An 18,510-nucleotide genomic window follows, 5' to 3' on the forward strand; every position below is an offset into this window, starting at 1 on the left:
CCTTGAATCTTTCTTCTCTTCCATCACTTCAGTTTATCTCATCAAGCAGAGACTTCTAAGAACTGCATCAACTGCAGTTAAGCTGCACTCAGCTTCCCATTGGGAATTTCCTGGCATTGCTACTCCTTTAGCCCTTAAATTCTTTATTCTTTAAATTTTGTCCTTCCTGAACTCTTTGTATCCGGAATTAACAACTCTTCCAGTTCTACTATCCATAACCATTTTCCCACTGTGCAGATAAGTCAAAGGCTGGTTGAGAGGTTGGTCTGTAATGTGATTTCTCATTTTTTTATCATTACTTTTTGCGTCCCCATTGTAATTTTCTTTCAGCTCCACATCTGCTTTCCTTTTATTTTTTATTTTGATGTCTCTAGGTGTTTTTTACTTTGCTTTTATACAGTATTTTTATATATTTGTATATAGAAATCTGCAATGGTTACATCAATTTTGAATGTACTGTTTATTAAAAATTTGATCACAAAAAAGAAAAATTCAGACAAATGGCAAACATTATCAGAATGTGTGTGTGTATATATATATATATATATACATGCCAAAACTTCCTATGCATTAGGTTAGCTTAATCGTTCTTGTCAGGCTGGCTGAGCTCCTTTTTCTTCCTAATGTTACAGCAGAAGAGCATACTAGTTTTTCTTCTCTTTACCATTTGTAAAGTAGACAACACAGCTTTACACATCCTGGAAATAACAGGAGCTTTAGCTCTAGTTGGTTGTAGTTTTCAAGTCTGAATTGAAATAAACAAAAATATAAACCAAGTGAAAATACAGAAAACTTAAATTGTTGGTGTAAAATGCATTTTACTAATTGATTAATGTAAGTATTTAAGTAAACATTGTGTCATTGATATTGTGCTATTAAATGCACTTTTTTATTTCCATGTTTTGATTCAATTACCTTCGTGCACGTTTTTCACTAAACTGAACTGCACTTATTTCTTAGAACACTATTTTATAAATCTGGTTAAGTCATTATCTTGTTGACTTTTTCAATGTTTCCTTTTGCTGTCTAAAGTATATTGTAAAAATAAATCATAAAGCCAGACTGATCAAAATATTTAGTATTAAAGTGAAAATAAAGGTTTTGATTAAATGCAAAATGTGTGCTTAAGGGTAGGTCCAGTTCTATTAATCCAGTGTATTTTGGGCGATTATTCCAGATTTTAGCAAATCATTAATTGTATTACTGTCATAACCAAGCATGTTCTTAAGGATCTCAGTGGTGTGTTGTCCAATAAGAGGAGGAGGGAGAGGGTTGGTCACTTCAAAGTCATTGTAGTGAACAGCAGGACCTACAAATAAAAGTACAGCAGAATGAGAAACATTAAAGTGTTAATATTATACAGTACTTACATTAAAGGGGTAACAGTCTGGCCATATGAAGTAAAATACAACAAAAAGCTACTGATTCAGTCATCACCACTCAAACAATATGTGACCCATAAACATTTCTTATCCTACTAGGGGTCTAAGTGTAGAAGTACGGTATGTACAGTAAATTTTATAACTTTACTTTGCAAATTATTCTGAATGATTACTTTAAGTAAATATATACCAAACATACTTTGCAATGTCAGTTAATTGGTAATAATAACCCCTTTGGTTTGTTCTACTTTTATAATAATAATAATAATACTATATTTGCAATTTCTTCATTAATTAGTGTTATCCATTTGTAAATTTTAAACCTTTGAATGACAGCTTTAATTTTGGTTAACACATATTCCCCAAAAAAGACTGCCCTTTGATTCTATTCGAGTTAAGCCTATATTAGAATAAATGGCTACATGGATAAACAAAGAACACCTCACTATTGCTTGATTTTCTCAGATAAAATGCCTGATGTATTATGCTTAATTGAGACATGTCAAGGATGTTATTTTTGAAAGTTATGCACTGTGCCTATTTGGCAAACCTCATTCATGGGTTTTAGGTGGAACAGCTGCACTTTACTGTTATACAATTTCAGATTGGTTCCTGTATTAGTGTAACATCTTTGGGGTGTTTAACTTTGACACTCTTTAGCTGCCAACATGTGCTGATTTTACTGAACTACTGTATATTCCTCCATACAAGCTGTTCAAAGTACATCAAAAAGAAAAGGCAAGAGGAAAATTATGCGGTAGCCTCAAAGGATAGAAGCTGACGCAATACAAGATGTTCCTTATGATGGAACATGGCTTATAGGTAGTTCAAACACACACAGCACAGTGCTTAGCTTTTAGTCTAGTTGAAGTGAAGGTCAAATGAAGATACAGTAGACACTCTGCTATGGGACTGCACCATTGTTGAACAAAACACTGTAGTGAGATTTCTTTGGGCAGAGGGAATGAAACCTGCTGAGGCCCACTTCATGGCCTGCATATGTCAAAATGAAAAAAAGGCTAAGAAAGAAGGAAACCATAAAATCCATTGCCTGCCATTACAAAACAGTATTTTAATAGGAGTTTAATAACAGTGTAAAAAAATTATTCTAAAAAAAAATTAAAGGTCAGAATCAAAAAAGCTTTAGCCTACAAAAGGCAAACAGAAAGAACAAAACCAAATCTGCCCAAAAAAACAAAGAAAGAAAAGAACATCTTAAACAAAAAATTCAGAAAAATCTGAAAATAAAGAAATGCTGAACAAATTTATATACTGCCGATTTATATACTGTATACCTGGGAATGGGACTGCCCTTTGATCATTTTAAAGCCTGTACAGACGCTGTCCTTTTTGCCACTTCCTGTCTCTGCTGCTTGTGTTGTGATCGCATCTCCGTGATCATAAATATATACCTGACTGAATTGTGTTTTCTTTGAAATTAAACTTGTCGTTGCTTTAACTGTTGCGGGACCACAGATTCTCAGAGCGTATGTTCCATTATTGTGTGAATCTACGTTTTGTGCATTGAATGATGCAAAGGTGAAAAGACTTTGTTTTCTGCTCTTTGCCTTTTTTATTTCTGACCTTGCTTTGTCCTGCTGTTTTTTCAATCACACCTGGTCCTGATGATTAATTTCCTTTTGTTTGCGATAATACGATCTTGTAGTCGTCGACGTTTCATTTATAACATATTGTCCTTTATACGCTTTATATGCACTGAGACCCCTGTATCTGTGTGTGCTGTGTGCCTTTACACTACTGATTTTTTTTGCTGGCCGTGCTCTGATATTGCTTGTAAGTACAGCATGTCTAGCAAGAATCTCATGTTCTATATCCCCACGAGACACTCCGTGGCCATTCTCTTTCGTCACGCGGGTCTTTTATTTGTCTTCCGTGATCTTAATGTGAAGATCTTGTATTGTCTCCTAGTCATTCCCTCCCACAGGATTTTTTTTTATAATAGACAGATATTCTTATATATACAGTGGTGTGAAAAACTATTTGCCCCCTTCCTGATTTCTTATTCTTTTGCATGTTTGTCACACAAAATGTTTCTGATCATCAAACACATTTAACCATTAGTCAAATATAACACAAGTAAACACAAAATGCAGTTTTTAAATGATGGTTTTAATTATTTAGGGAGAAAAAATCCAAACCTACATGGCCCTGTGTGAAAAAGTAATTGCCCCCTTGTTAAAAATAACCTAACTGTGGTGTATCACACCTGAGTTCAATTTCCGTAGCCACCCCCAGGCCTGATTACTGCCACACCTGTTTCAATCAAGAAATCACTTAAATAGGAGCTGCCTGACACAGAGAAGTAGACCAAAAGCACCTCAAAAGCTAGACATCATGCCAAGATCCAAAGAAATTCAGGAACAAATGAGAACAGAAGTAATTGAGATCTATCAGTCTGGTAAAGGTTATAAAGCCATTTCTAAAGCTTTGGGACTCCAGCGAACCACAGTGAGAGCCATTATCCACAAATGGCAAAAACATGGAACAGTGGCGAACCTTCCCAGGAGTGGCCGGCTGACCAAAATTACCCCAAGAGTGCAGAGACGACTCATCCGAGAGGTCACAAAAGACCCCAGGACAACGTCTAAAGAACTGCAGGCCTCACTTGCCTCAATTAAGGTCTGTGTTCAAGACTCCACCATAAGAAAGAGACTGGGCAAAAACAGCCTGCATGGCAGATTTCCAAGACGCAAACCACTGTTAAGCAAAAAGAACATTAGGGCTCGTCTCAATTTTGCTAAGAAACATCTCAATGATTGCCAAGACTTTTGGGAAAATACCTTGTGGACTGATGAGACAAAAGTTGAACTTTTTGGAAGGCAACTGTCCCGTTACATCTGGCGTAAAAGGAACACAGCATTTCAGTAAAAGAACATCATACCAACAGTAAAATATGGTGGTGGTAGTGTGATGGTCTGGGGTTGTTTTGCTGCTTCAGGACCTGGAAGGCTTGCTGTGATAGATGGAACCATGAATTCTACTGTCTACCAAAAATCCTGAAGGAGAATGTCCGCCATCTGTTCGTCAACTCAAGCTGAAGCGATCTTGGGTGCTGCAACAGGACAATGACCCAAAACACACCAGCAAATCCACCTCTGAATGGCTGAAGAAAAACAAAATGAAGACTTTGGAGTGGCCTAGTCAAAGTCCTGACCTGAATCCAATTGAGATGCTATGGCATGACCTTAAAAAGGCGGTTCATGCTAGAAAACCCTCAAATAAAGCTGAATTACAACAATTCTGCAAAGATGAGTGGGCCAAAATTCCTCCAGAGCGCTGTAAAAGACTCATTGCAAGTTATCGCAAACGCTTGATTGCAGTTATTGCTGCTAAGGGTGGCCTAACCAGTTATTAGGTTCAGGGGGCAATTACTTTTTCACACAGGGCCATGTAGGTTTGGATTTTTTTCTCCCTAAATAATAAAACCATCATTTAAAAACTGCATTTTGTGTTTACTTGTGTTATATTTGACTAATGGTTAAATGTGTTTGATGATCAGAAACATTTTGTGTGACAAACATACAAAAGAATAAGAAATCAGGAAGGGGGCAAATAGTTTTTCACACCACTGTATATTCTGAGTAGCCTTGGTGCTCCTGCTCCCTACAATAGTGGTACCTCACACAGCCTTTGGCCATAACTGTCTTTTCTGGTTTTATGCTTGCTGCCTCATCCAGTTTTGGACAACTGTCTTAATTCCAAATGCTCTTCTGCTTAAATAATCACTAATCTTTCAATCACTTTCCTCTTCCATCAAGGAGAAAAACTTTGTAAATAGTAACAAATCTTTCATTATTATTTCCCAGAGTCCCTTGAGCTTTCTGACCAGGAAAGGGGAAAGCCTTTAAGGCTTGTCTTGACTCATAGTTGCAGCACATGGCTAAATACTGCAAATTGTTTTTTTTAAATACATACACGGTGGAAATCTAGCCAGAGTATTGATCTTATAGACGCATGCACAAACTGGTTGTGCATGGCTGCTACAGCTTTTTGATGTTATGCTGGCCTCCAAGTCATCACAGTGCACTGTTCTTCTATGTCAGATGCAATTTCCAGAAAAATATCTGGCCAACAGGGTCACTGGCTAATACAGCATATTCACTTCAAAAAATGCTTTGGTGAATTTTCACAATCAACATTACTCTTCATTAATAACTTTCAATTTTTTAGTAAAACAAGTAATTGCAAGTAAGAATTCAATGTACTTCAACCTTTTACAAAAGGCAATAAGTTAAATTAAGGCAGTTTAGCAGAGGTATCAAATCAAAATATCTTTCATCTTAGCTAGCCATATTAATCTACAGACACACCTTTGAAAGTTGTTGGTTTAACAGTAATAAGTGTTTTCCACTTTGGTGATCTAACAGGGAAAGATGACTGACAAAAAAAATAAATTTAATGTGTTCAGCACATGACTTTCCTGCATAAAGCTGTGAACTTACAAACATTTTAAGAAATCAGTCCATTTATAGTGCCAGCTATAATAGTGAGGATAATGTAAATAGTAAGGTGGAAAGATTTAATACTAAAGTGAGAGCTGCTGTTGACATAGTTGCACCTGAAAAGACAATGAAAAAATCTTCTAGCATTGTTATACCATGGAAGACCCAAAGAGTGTCTGATTTAAAGAGAACATGCCGTAGAGCTGAGCGTCAATGGAGGAAGACTAAACTTACTATCCACCATGAAATATTAAAAGTCAAAATAACAGAATACAATAACACAGTCCGTCTTGAGAGACGCTGCTATTTCTCCAAGATTATAAATAACAATGCTAGTAATCCCAGAGTCTTATTTTCTACAATTGATCGCCTACTAAACCCAGGTAGCTCAAAGGAATGCCTCCTAAGTGCTTCCAGTGAAACCTGTGAGGCTGTCGCTGTATTTTTCAATCAAAAAATTAATGATATTAGAAATAACATAGTATATCCCTCCAACACTAAGGATCCTCCTAAACCCCAGCATCCTGTTATAAACAAATTAAACTCTTTCACTAGGATAGATTTACCTGATTAAAAGAAAATAATCTCTCAATTAAAACCCTCCACCTGCGTCCTTGACCCGATACCAACAAGGTTTTTCAAAGAAGTATCAGGCGTGCTAATTGATAATGTTCTGGACATAGTAAATTCGTCACTGGATACTGGAGTCTTCCCAGACTGTCTTAAGACTGCTGTAGTTAAACCCCTACTTAAGAAACATAATCTCGACCCTCAGCTCTTGAAAATTTTAGACCCATCTCTACCCTGCCTTTCTTAAGTAAAGTTCTGGAGAAGGCAGCCATTATGCAGTTAAATGACCACCTAAATAAACATGCTATTCTTGATAAATTTCAGTCGGGTTTTAGAACAAATCACAGCACAGAAACTGCACTCGTTAAAGTAGTAAATGATTTGCGAGTGAATGCAGACAGAGGACATTTATCTGTTCTCATCCTCTTAGATCTGAGTGCTGCATTTGACACCATTGATCACAACATTCTTAGAAATCGCCTTAGTCAATGGGTGGGCCTCTCTGGCACAGTCTTAAATTGGTTTGAATCCTACCTGACAGGGAGAAAATTTTTTGTTAGTTGTGGGAATTACAACTCGAAGACACATGATATCCAATATGGTGTTCCACAAGGCTCTATCCTGGGTCCGCTGTTATTCTCAATCTACATGCTTCCGTTAGGTCAGATTATCTCAGGGCACAACGTGAGCTACCACAGCTATGCTGATGACACACAGCTGTACTTATCAATAGCTCCTGATGACCCTGATTCTATTGATTCACTTAGGCCTTGTTCACACGGGCATTAAAATCGAGCGTTTTTTTTGCGTTCAGTAGCGTCCGGTGTGCGCGGATCAAGCGCCAGTGTTTTCTACGAAGGAGTCAATGAGAGTGTTCACACGGGCTTTGGTGACGTGAGTTTGTCCGGCAGCGCGTTTATACGGCATCAAAAAAACGTTGCATGCAGCTTTTTCTTGGCGTTCAAAGCCCAACGAATGCAAGGAAACCGCTTCTAGTTCGTTTTCTGCGCGTTTATTTTACGCTTCGGAGGACCGGATATTTTTATGTTTTCATATACAACATATATATTTTCATATTGCTTATTTTATTTTATTGTCTCATGTAATTTGTAAACCATGAACCTATTAATTTATGTTCTAATATAATATTTGATAACGATTATGTGGGGGGGGGCAATCCATGGCTGGGGGGCATTTCAGTGCATAACACTGGTGTAAGCGCACACTCGACTACTGTTTCCTTACCTCAAAGTGACAAGTAGTCTCTCTTGCTAACACCAAGTCGCATATTGGTTGATCGGCGTGCAATGTGGCATTGCACCAGCTGCAGCAGACAATCAAAAGTGGAAACCGACATCTGACGGTAATTAAAAAACTTGCGTGGAAATTTTCGCATTTCTTCATAAAGCACAAAAAAACTTCCTTTAACCCGACGTTGTGCAGTCAGAGGATGAACCCAGTAGCGGCGATTTTTCTCTCCCTACGTTGCCGTATTACGAGTATTTTTAAAACAAGAAGATTAATATCTAACATAGCAAAATGGTCCCTATTGAAAGGAGGCACCTCAAATAAAACGACAAGGGCTTTCATATCCAGTTCTCGACACTGCCTCCACAGGTTAACACACAAACTACAATTTGGGCTGCAGGCTGGCGTTAGACAGAGACAAACGAACGCCGTGTAGAAGTCAATCGATCGCCACCACAAAATGCAACATAAACGTCTAGGACGTTCAGAGCAAGTTCGTTTATCCAAAAACTTAACGCCCGTGTGAACAAGGCCTAACAGAATGTCTGACTTGTATCTCAGAATCGATGAATAGTAATTTTCTCAAGTTAAATAAAGAGAAAACTGAAATCTTAGTGATCAGCAATAATGGATACAATGAGGCTATTAGAAATAAACTGGATACATTAGGATTAAAAGTCAAGACGGAGGTAAAAAGCTTAGGGGTGATTGTTGACTGTAATCTGAATTTTAAATCACATATTAATCAGATCATTAGGACAGCATTTTTCACTTAAGAAACATAAGTAAAGTTAGACCGCTTATATCACTGAAAGATGCTGAGAAATTAGTTCACGCGTTTGTTTTCAGTCGACTAGATTACTGTAATGCACTCCTCTCAGGACTACCCAAAAAAGACATAAATCGTTTGCAACTAGTGCAGAATGCAGCTGCTAGAATCCTAACTAGGAAAAGAAAATCCGAACACATTTCTCCAGTTTTAATGTCACTACACTGGTTACCTGTGTCATTCAGAATTGACTTTAAAATTCTGCTTATGGTTTATAAAGCCTTAAATAATCTGCCCCATCTTATATATCGGAATGTCTGACACCTTATATTCCAAATCGTAACCTCAGATCCTCAAATGAGTGTCTCCTTAGAATTCCAAGAACAAAACTTAAAAGAAGTGGTGAGGCGGCTTTCTGCTGCTATGCACCTAAAATCTGGAATAGCCTGCTAATAGGAATTCGCCAGGCTGATACAGTAGAGCACTTTAAAACACTGCTGAAAACACATTACTTTAACATGGCCTTTCTATAACTTCAATTTAATCTTAATTTAACTTAATCCTGATACTCTATATGTTCAATTTCCTTATAATAACTACTCATAGGGGCTCTAAAATCCGTACTGACCCCTACTCTCTTTTCTGTTTCTTTTTCCGTTTTCTTTGTGGTGGTGGCCTGTGCCACCACCACCTACTCAAATCTTCATGATGCTCCAACAATGATGGACGGATTAAAAGGCAGAAGTCTACGTGACCATCATCATCATCAAGCCCTTCCGTGAGAATCCTAAATCCAAAGAGGACTGTTTCATTTATGTTAGGTAGAATGCCCAGAGGGGACTGGGCGGTCTCATGGTCTGGAATCCCTACAGATTTTATTTTTCTCCAGCCATCTGGAGTTTTTTTGTTTTTCTGTCCCCTGGCCATTGAACCTTACTCTTATTCGATGTTAATTAATGTTGATTTATTTTGTTTTATAATTGTGTCTTTCATTTTTCTATTCTTTAATATGTAAAGCACTTTGAGCTACTGTTTGTATGAAAATGTGCTATATAAATAAATGTTGTTGTTGTTGTATTTTTAGCTATAAAATACTGAAAGCAAATATTTTACGTATGAAAACTGTTATTCTACTGTTCAAGTTGTGCTGAAAACTGTTTTCTTTGAATGGATAAATTATGTTTCTTTAAGCAATCAAGTGTTTTTGGTGGGTTTCTTTTTGGTTCTAGCTTTCCAGTTATGCAAAATCATAGCATTAGCCTTTCTGACCCACTCCTTCTCTGTCACCACAATTCTTCACTCTAAACATTACATCAATTGCACAAATATGGGGATCCAAATACAGCTACAGCATTTCTGAAGCTGTGGTACTGATAAAAATAAGTTGGAACAGGACATATGACTGGTCACTATGCAAGTGTGAAAGCAGCTTTACTGCCCTGCACTATGGCTTGAAGACTGAAAATAAGTAGCTACATGCAAACCAACTGCATACACTAAACAATGTAAAGGAAACTGGGCAACCAGTGTTCAGGCAGGGATTCTGATGTGAGCTATGGGCACAATTTCATACCAAGGAAATCTGAAATACTTCATTTCAGCAAGCATTCTTGTAAATGAACAACTATGACCATACTTCACATAAAAGAAAATTATACATTTTAGACTTTTGTTATTATATCCTACATTTAATATGTGATATGAGCATGGTATTAATAAGTCAGTCAGTCAGTCATTTTTCAACCCGCTATGTCCTAACACATTTCTTTTGCAAGTTTTCTTTATTGCTATTATTGTTATTTTTATGTAATATTTTATCCATCCATCCATCCATTATCCAACCCGCTATATCCTAACTACAGGGTCACGGGGGGTCTGCTGGAGCTAATCCCAGCCAGCACAGGGTGCAAGGCAGGAACACACCCCGGGCAGGGTGCCAGCCTACCGCAGGGCACACACACACACACACACACCAAGCACATACTAGGGACAATTTAGGATCGACAATGCACCTAACCTGCATGTCTTTGGACTGTGGGAGGAAACTGGAGCACCTGGAGGAAACCCATGCAGGTATTAATAAGTTCAGAGACTTTTATACAGAATTTGCTTTCCTGTCATTTGCACAAATGTGTGAGAAATACTACTTGCCACACAAAAGCATCTTTTAATTTCTTACATTTTTTTATGTAGATGTTTGTTCAATGTAACATATCTCAATTTTCAACTCCTGTATCTATCACAGTAACACTACTGTGCCATTATGACAAATTAACATCAGTTTGTACAAGACAGCTCACCATTGTAGTCTTTAAAATAGTGGTGGGAAGAAGATTTTAAATTTACATTCTCAAAAACTTAAGGCACTTTCCAGAAATTGTTTTTCTCACTTTATGCTTGACATTGATTAATACAATTTATTTAAATTGACCATCCATATATCGACAAGCTTAACCTATCTAAAAATATTCTCAGGATCACATTCAACTTGGGAGATACGCAACCAACAGCCACTGGCCTCTCCTGCCCATGTGTCTTTGCTGTTCCACCACTGTAAAGTAATTTTATTTATTTTCAAGTTTGATGCCTTTGAAGGTTTAAAAAAGACTCACATACTTCATGCCTTCGGAGATATCTAGACTCTTCTAGACTTATTGTGTTTGGAGTCTTTCCATATACAACGCCTATCCTCAATGACCAATCTGATGAAATTGTTTTTTGGTAGATTGTTACCTTGCCACCAAATTTTGCTCAGCTGCATGAACTCTGTACCACCCTCAATTTCACAATACTTGAGAACTATATTATTCTGTCTGGAATTAAAACGGATAAAATTTACTCAACAGGGATTATCTCAAATTTCTACAAATTATGGCTCCTTTTCTTGGACACAGCTGTTCTTTTTTTTAAATCCAGAACAATCGTTGATCTTACAGTTGTTTTTCTGCTCTAAGCTTCTTAATCTCTCATCTATTGGGAAAAGGGGGTGGGGGATGAATGAAAGGAATATTTTAAAAAGTATTGCCTAAATGATTTAATTATATTGCATATTTTTCACACAATACAGTCCAGTTAGTTAATAAATTATGGAGAATGTTATTAAAATAGTTCAATTTACATAGAGCACGTTTCAGTATCAAAATGGGCAAGCAGCTTTTCAAGCTGTTAACAGAAGAGGTGGAGTGGTTTTAAGATTATTTAAAGCTAATGTTGAAAAATGTTTTAAAATCTTTATATTTAAAAAATAACATTTTACTCTTTAATTGCAGTGGGAGTATCTATTGTCATCTAGGCTGTCAGCATGTGTTCTTGGCTTTTTATCTCACTAATAGATTTTATACTATTGAAAACTCTTGTTTTAAAATCCCAAAGCTGTTTCTTTGACTTTTAACATTAGAAATCATCAATCACAAAGACATATTATTTAACCAAATCCATGCCTAAGTTCCATAAATAAAATGTGTTTCCTTTTGGAATGTTTAAAAATTTATGGGTTTGAGCTGTGCCTCAGTGCTTACAGTGTATTTATTATACAATTCTAAATTTTTGCTAGTCCAGATTCTGTTTAGTAATAAAATAAAAGGTATAAATATTAACTGTGTCAGAAATCAAATTATTAAAAATTAGATTACTGTATACATTATAGTAATACATGTCAACCTTGCTAATCAAAAACATTAAATAAGAATTACAATACAAAACTGACTTTCATGTGCTAACAGTCTCTTAGTAGTAGCAAGTACTAAAAACAAATTAAAATACCCACATATTTTAACTCTAACCCTAAATATAAACAAGCTATAATATGCTAGTCTAATGATAGAGTTCATATCACTTGTTGTGAACCATTAAACATACAGAAAGAGGTCTATTTGCTGGCAGTAAACTGTTGATGGGGAAAAATGTTTAATTAGTACTATAAATTCATGCCTTATCTGTTCTTGGCCTAACATATTAACACATAAAAAAGGCTAAAGTGTTCTTGAATAGTTACCCCATTTCTTTTGCAAGTTTTCTTTATTGCTATTATTGTTATTTTTATGTAATATTTTATCCATCCATCCATCCATTATCCAACCCGCTATATCCTAACTACAGGGTCACGGGGGGTCTGCTGGAGCCAATCCCAGCCAACACAGGGCGCAAGGCAGGAAACAAACCCTGGACAGGGCGCCAGCCCACCGCATATATTAAAACATACAATATAAAATTTTGCACATGGGTAAATCTCTGTAGTTGGGTGGGACTAATGTATTTGTAACCTTGTACTGAAAAAAGATGGTTAAAAATGCAGATGCATAAACATTGTTTGTCAGGTTCATTCACTAAATATTGTTATGCTGTCTTGGGAGCACTGCCTTGATCATATAGCTTCAGAAACAGACAAATTATTGTTATTGTGCGCTGACGATCTTGTGACTTGCAGTAATTCTAGGGTTTTAGAGGCAAACACATTGAATATTTGAAGGATAGCTTGAAAGCCTTTTATAGTTGTCTGCAGAATCAACACTGATATTAAATTGGTTTAAGGGGGCCTGGAAGGCAATCACAAGCAGTGTTTGATATTATACTGTTTGTCTGAAGGAAGACGTGCACAGTGTACTTCAATGCACCATACAGCTTATAACAGCATATAAATATGTAGAGTTCACCTTTGATAAAATCCATCCATCCATCCATTTTCTAACCCGCTGAATCCGAATACAGGGTCACGGGGGTCTGCTGGAGCCAATCCCAGCCAACACAGGGCAAAAGGCAGGAACCAATCCTGGGCAGGGTGCCAACCCACCGCAGGACACACACAAACACACCCACACACCAAGCACACACTAGGGCCAATTTAGAACCACCAATCCACCTAACCTGCATGTCTTTGGATTGTGGGAGGAAACCGGAGTGCCCGGAGGAAACCCACGCAGACACGGGGAGAACATGCAAACTCCACGCAGGGAGGACCTGGGAAGCGAACCCGGGTCTCCTAACTGCGAGGCAGCAGCGCTACCACTGCGCCACCGTGCCGCCCCCTTTGATAAAATATTTGTTGTAATTTGAAGACATCCTTATGCTTGCCACCATAACCTTTCATTAAAATGGCTCTTCGAGCCTCCAGATGGACTATGCTACCGAGGAGCAGTCATCCTTACACTTTTAGTGCTATTGGGTTGCAACATGTTACCAATGCAATTACTGTTTTAATAACTTAGGTTAATGACAGACCATGTCATTTTACAATTGAAGCTTAAAATGAAACCTACTTGTTACTTGAGATGCAATTTCAAGTACAATGTCAAATGATTTACTAGCACTAGTTGCACAGTACCTAATGAACTTTTTTTAATATACTGTCTTTTTTTTAAAAAAAAAAACATTGTTCCAAACAAGAACGTAAGAACTTTGACAAACGAGTGGAAACCATTCAGTCCATCAAGACTATAGCTAAGCTGTCCCAAAATCCTTTTCATGTATCTCCTCTTAGATCTTTCTTAATGAAATCATATCTATCTATCTATCTATCTATCTATCTATCTATCTATATTTAGATCTACATGTTTTTGATAATTATGCACCAATTTCGAATTGAATTTTTAGTGAATGAGTGAAACTGCATTGTGTTTATGTTAGGTGGTTATTCTACAAATAAAGTAGTACTTTCAACTTTAACCTCAAAGGACTTGAAGTTTACACTTTAAAACTGATTTAACCTTTAATCATTACATTTCCAAATTTTCTAAGGCCAGCTTTGTAGATTATGGAGAGACTGAAAAAGTATGGAAGTAAGTTTCCTAAAATGTAAAATATAGAAAAGCTAGCTCCTGCATTTTCATCAAGCAGAATTGATTGTTGCAATGTTTCATGATTCAAAAAATGAAGTCATAATGATGATGAATCAACTTTAATGTCTTTGTACAGGTGCAACAAAATGTAGTTATCACATACCCCTTGGGTTCAGAGCGCAGGGTTAGCTATTGTACAGCGTCCCTGGAGAAACTGCAGGATAAGGGCCTTGCTGAAGAGCCCAATAGAGTGGAATCCCTTCTGGCAGTAATGGGATTCGAACCGGCAACCGTCCAGATACCAGCGCAGATCCTTAGCTTTCCTTTCCAGGCTATTAAATTATTCAATTAAAAACATCACCAGTCAAAGATAGCAATGCCCTAATATCTTGCTCCATCAGTGTTTGTTTATATTTGTTTTGTTTGCTATGACTAGTTTTGCTTGCCCAGCCTGCAATGGACACCATCAAATAAAGAGGACATTCCTGACATAAGAACAGACAGATGTACCAAAATCTGGTATTAGTGAAGAAAGCTGGTTTCTTTGCAATCCTAGTTTGTCTTCTCTATCTCCTTTCTTATAAATTGCACCAGATGCAGTGTGTGGCCTACACTCATCACTCTGTCTCTGTGTATGTGGTGTGGACGCGGCCCGAACACAGACAGGCAGACATGTTGTTAAACACCACCACACGTTTATTTTACAACTATTTACAGAGTCAAAAGTGCACACACAAACCCCAACACAGTCCTGGCCACACAATGCCTTCTCTTTGGGCCGCCTCCACTCTCTCTTCTCCTGCCTTGTCCTGCCTCCACCCGACTCCAGCCTCGAATGAAGGGAGACGGCCCCTTTTATATCATCCCGGACGAGCTCCAGGTGTGTCCCGGCATTCCTCCCTGGACACGCCCCAGTGTGGCGGAAATGCCGGCTGTTCTCCCGGAAGCTCTCCGGGTATCCCTTTCTTCTTCCCCCCAGCACTTCCTGGTGTGGCGGAAGTGCTGAGGTCCAGGGTCCCCAAGGCATTGGGGCGCCCCCTGGCGGTGACCACGGGTCCCTACAGGGTTGGGCTTCCAAGCCCTCTACCCGTGGTCCCCAAACTAGGAAGGCAGCCCCCACGTGATCCAGGGTGGGCATTGACCCTTTTCCAGTCCTTCAAGGCGTCCCGGCCGGGTCGTTGCCCCTGGCATCCCTGACAGTGGTCAATTCTGTCTAACTCACTATATTTGCTTCCAGATATTATCAGAACCATTGTAGTTTTACATTAAAAATTTTAAATGACTTAGGTCCCCTTTATCATACATTACTACAGAATGTGCACTTTCACTTCAACCATAAAATGAAAGTCTTTTAAAATTTCTCAGAATGAATGAAACTGCTCTAGGAAGAAGTGGCAAAAACAGCAGGGCCACATCCTCTGGATTACCTTCCAATGTTTGAGATGTCCCATCACCCTTACCATTTCAATGGTGGAAGAGTGTCTGCATGCCCTGATGATAACACAGCACATGTGATACTAACTTGGGAATGGGGATCAAAGATCATATCCCCCATCATCATTATTACACCTGAACAACAAGGTATGTAGTGCCAATTGCCTAACGCCCCAGTTGCTGTCAGAATTCCAGTGCTGAAGCAAGCTGCATGGTATCCTCTTACTAATTTGGTGACCTAGAGATATTTTCCAAGTCTTTCTGTTTTCAAGGTGACAGCAGGAACACCATGGGCCAGGATGACAGTGCTGATGGATGCAATGGGGCTGAAAAGTGAGAGTTAGTGAAGGATGATGATGTGCTAGATAGGTTTCAGGGCAGTTTGGGAAATGACTTTGGGTTTATGTAGAAAATTATACCAATAGAGCCAGAGTATGTGGCATTGGCAACACACATGGAAAGACTCAAAAATCGGAGGTCAGCATGGTCCAGGGGCCTCATGCATAACGGCGTGTGTAGAATTCTCCCTAAAACATGGTGTACGGGCAAAAGAGGAAATGCGCATACGCAAAAAAAATCCAGATGCATTAATCTGTGCGTATGTCAACTTCCATGTTCTTCTGCTACATAAATCCCGGTCAGTGTAAAAAGTAACGCATGTGCCTGCCGCCATTCCCCAACTCCTCCCAGAATTATGCCTTTTTGAATATGTAAATCAATATAAATAGCCCTTTAGCTCAGCGTTCTGTGAAAAGACAATGGCAAAAGCACGGGGGAAAATAAAAGAATTTCAGCGAATACCAAGTGGAGGCAAGGAAAAACGTACTATTTGTTGGTTTAAACAGTGGTATAAACAACAAAAGGAAATGGATCAAGTGACATAGAATGTTAGAGAAACTCAAAAGTTCAAGTTCCCAAAGTCGCACAGTGCCCAAAATAAAAAAGAAGTTGTCAGACATCAACGGTACCATGAAAAGGCTTTCTCTTCCTCCAACAGGACACAGAATCCATTAAATTTGTGATATTACAGCTCTCTGAGTGATTTAAATACTGAGATGTATACCTGATACCATTTTCATGATGATAGGAATTAAAGCATATTATTAAACATTGGAACACAGTGAAGCAGTGATAGTGACGAGCTGGCGCCCCGTCCAGAGATTGTTCATGCCTTACTTAAGTTGCTTGCTGCGCCGTGCGCAACCTTTGGTGATATAATTTATTGCAGCAGTACTGAATCTCTCAAACATACTAAACCCCAATTCCTGTCCTTACTTTTCTTTCTCCAAGTACCCAATCGCCACACAATCAGCTCTGTAATAGATGTCAAGCCATCTGTAAGCTTAGAATGCCGATTCTTCAAAATTTTTAAGGAACATTGAAATGACTTCGTAGTACATGTTAAATTATTCTATCTATCTATTCATCCAGTGTCGCGCCAGTCCCAACAAGAATACAGTGTAAGGCAGGAAAAATCCTTGAATGGGGCACCAGCTCATCCCTAGCACTGAGACACTGTGTCCTCACATGTTTAATTATTAACAATACAGATTATTTAAATGATGTTAACATTTTATCCTTATAATGTAATAAACATATTTTGCTGCATTTCATCTGAAAAATGATATCGTCATCATATTTAAATATGTGCTTTATAAAGTGGCTCAGGTTGCGCAATATTATAACTGTATCACAAGTTTACAGTGAGGTAATTGTACTTATAAGTACAAACAGTTCTACAAGGAGGACTTGTTGGACTGATTGAGTGCATTATAGTTCTTGGGATGAAACTGTTTTTCAACCGCGATATCCCTACAGGAAATGCTCTGAAGCGTTTGTCGTATGAGAACAGTTCAATAGACTGTGTGCATGGCTGAGGCAGCATGTGTTTGATGCTGTATCCCGATAATTCTCTTTCTGATCAACTGCTGTAGAGCTGTGATTCCATACTCAGATACAGTGACATAAATACTCTGATTGATGCATTGAGAGTAACAACGCTAAAGCAGCTATAGTATATGGCATAGTTTGGCCATCCCGTGGACCATTATATTGTTATAGGTTAATTACATTCAGATGCCTTAAACTAATAAACAATATGCAATTAATTTCAGTGTATATGACAAAGCCGAGTTAGGGATGTGGATCTAAAATGAAAGGGAAACCATACTGGAACAAAAGCGCTACTTTGATGCTGGGTGCCGCCAGTCTGCAAAACCGAACGCAGAACTTGCGTATGCCAATGATTGAACTGGCGTGAAAATGTGCGTGGCTTTACGCCAAGGTTAGTTTTTATACATCGCGTTGTGAGCATGGAAACGGGCGTAAGCAACATTTTTGTGCGTACGCACCATTTATACATGAGGCCCCTGCTCTTTGAATCATACAATAGAATTGGCAGAATGTAGGCTTGGTATATTCTTGTCTTGATGTTCTGTAAGTGCCAGAGTTTTTGCAGTGACCTCATGGCAGATGCAGCAAGGCTGATTCTGCTCAAAATGTCCAAAGTGCACCTGTCATCAAAACACAGTACACTTCACAGATACAGTATGTGCACAATAAGACCTGCTCAACCTTCTGATCCTTGATAGTGATGTCACATGTGTTGTTTCTAACGCATATACTCCACCTGCTCTTGATAAACTCTGTCTGATCTTTGTAAATAATTTAAAGAACCACATTATGCAGGCAGCTAAGTGAGGGAGTGATCCCAAAATCACTTTTCAACTGCAAGCATGGCGACATGTTGCTTGTTAGTCAAAAATGTGAGTAACAATTACACAGCGTTCAGTACATGTGACAATATTACTACTAGTACTAAAAGAAGATGTTGATTTTAGCCTAGCTGCTGTAATACTTGATTCTGACTA

The 18,510-nt window shown here is 38.2% G+C and overlaps 1 protein-coding gene across 3 annotated transcripts in view; it reads right to left on the reverse strand.

Annotated features, from left to right (window-relative positions):
* Positions 1-452: 452 nt before the first annotated feature.
* Positions 453-18,510, reverse strand: part of sugct (succinyl-CoA:glutarate-CoA transferase) — a 762,796-nt gene continuing 744,738 nt past the window's right edge. For all 3 annotated transcript variants that reach the window (XM_039753396.1, XM_039753395.1, XM_039753397.1), the window contains one exon: positions 453-1,309. In XM_039753396.1, coding sequence (XP_039609330.1) covers positions 1,146-1,309 — 164 coding nt within the window. In that variant the 3' untranslated portion in view covers positions 453-1,145. The remainder of the gene's footprint in view (positions 1,310-18,510) is intronic.

This window comes from Polypterus senegalus, chromosome 5 (assembly GCF_016835505.1).
Source record: "Polypterus senegalus isolate Bchr_013 chromosome 5, ASM1683550v1, whole genome shotgun sequence".
In the NCBI taxonomy this organism is placed as follows: domain Eukaryota; kingdom Metazoa; phylum Chordata; class Cladistia; order Polypteriformes; family Polypteridae; genus Polypterus; species Polypterus senegalus.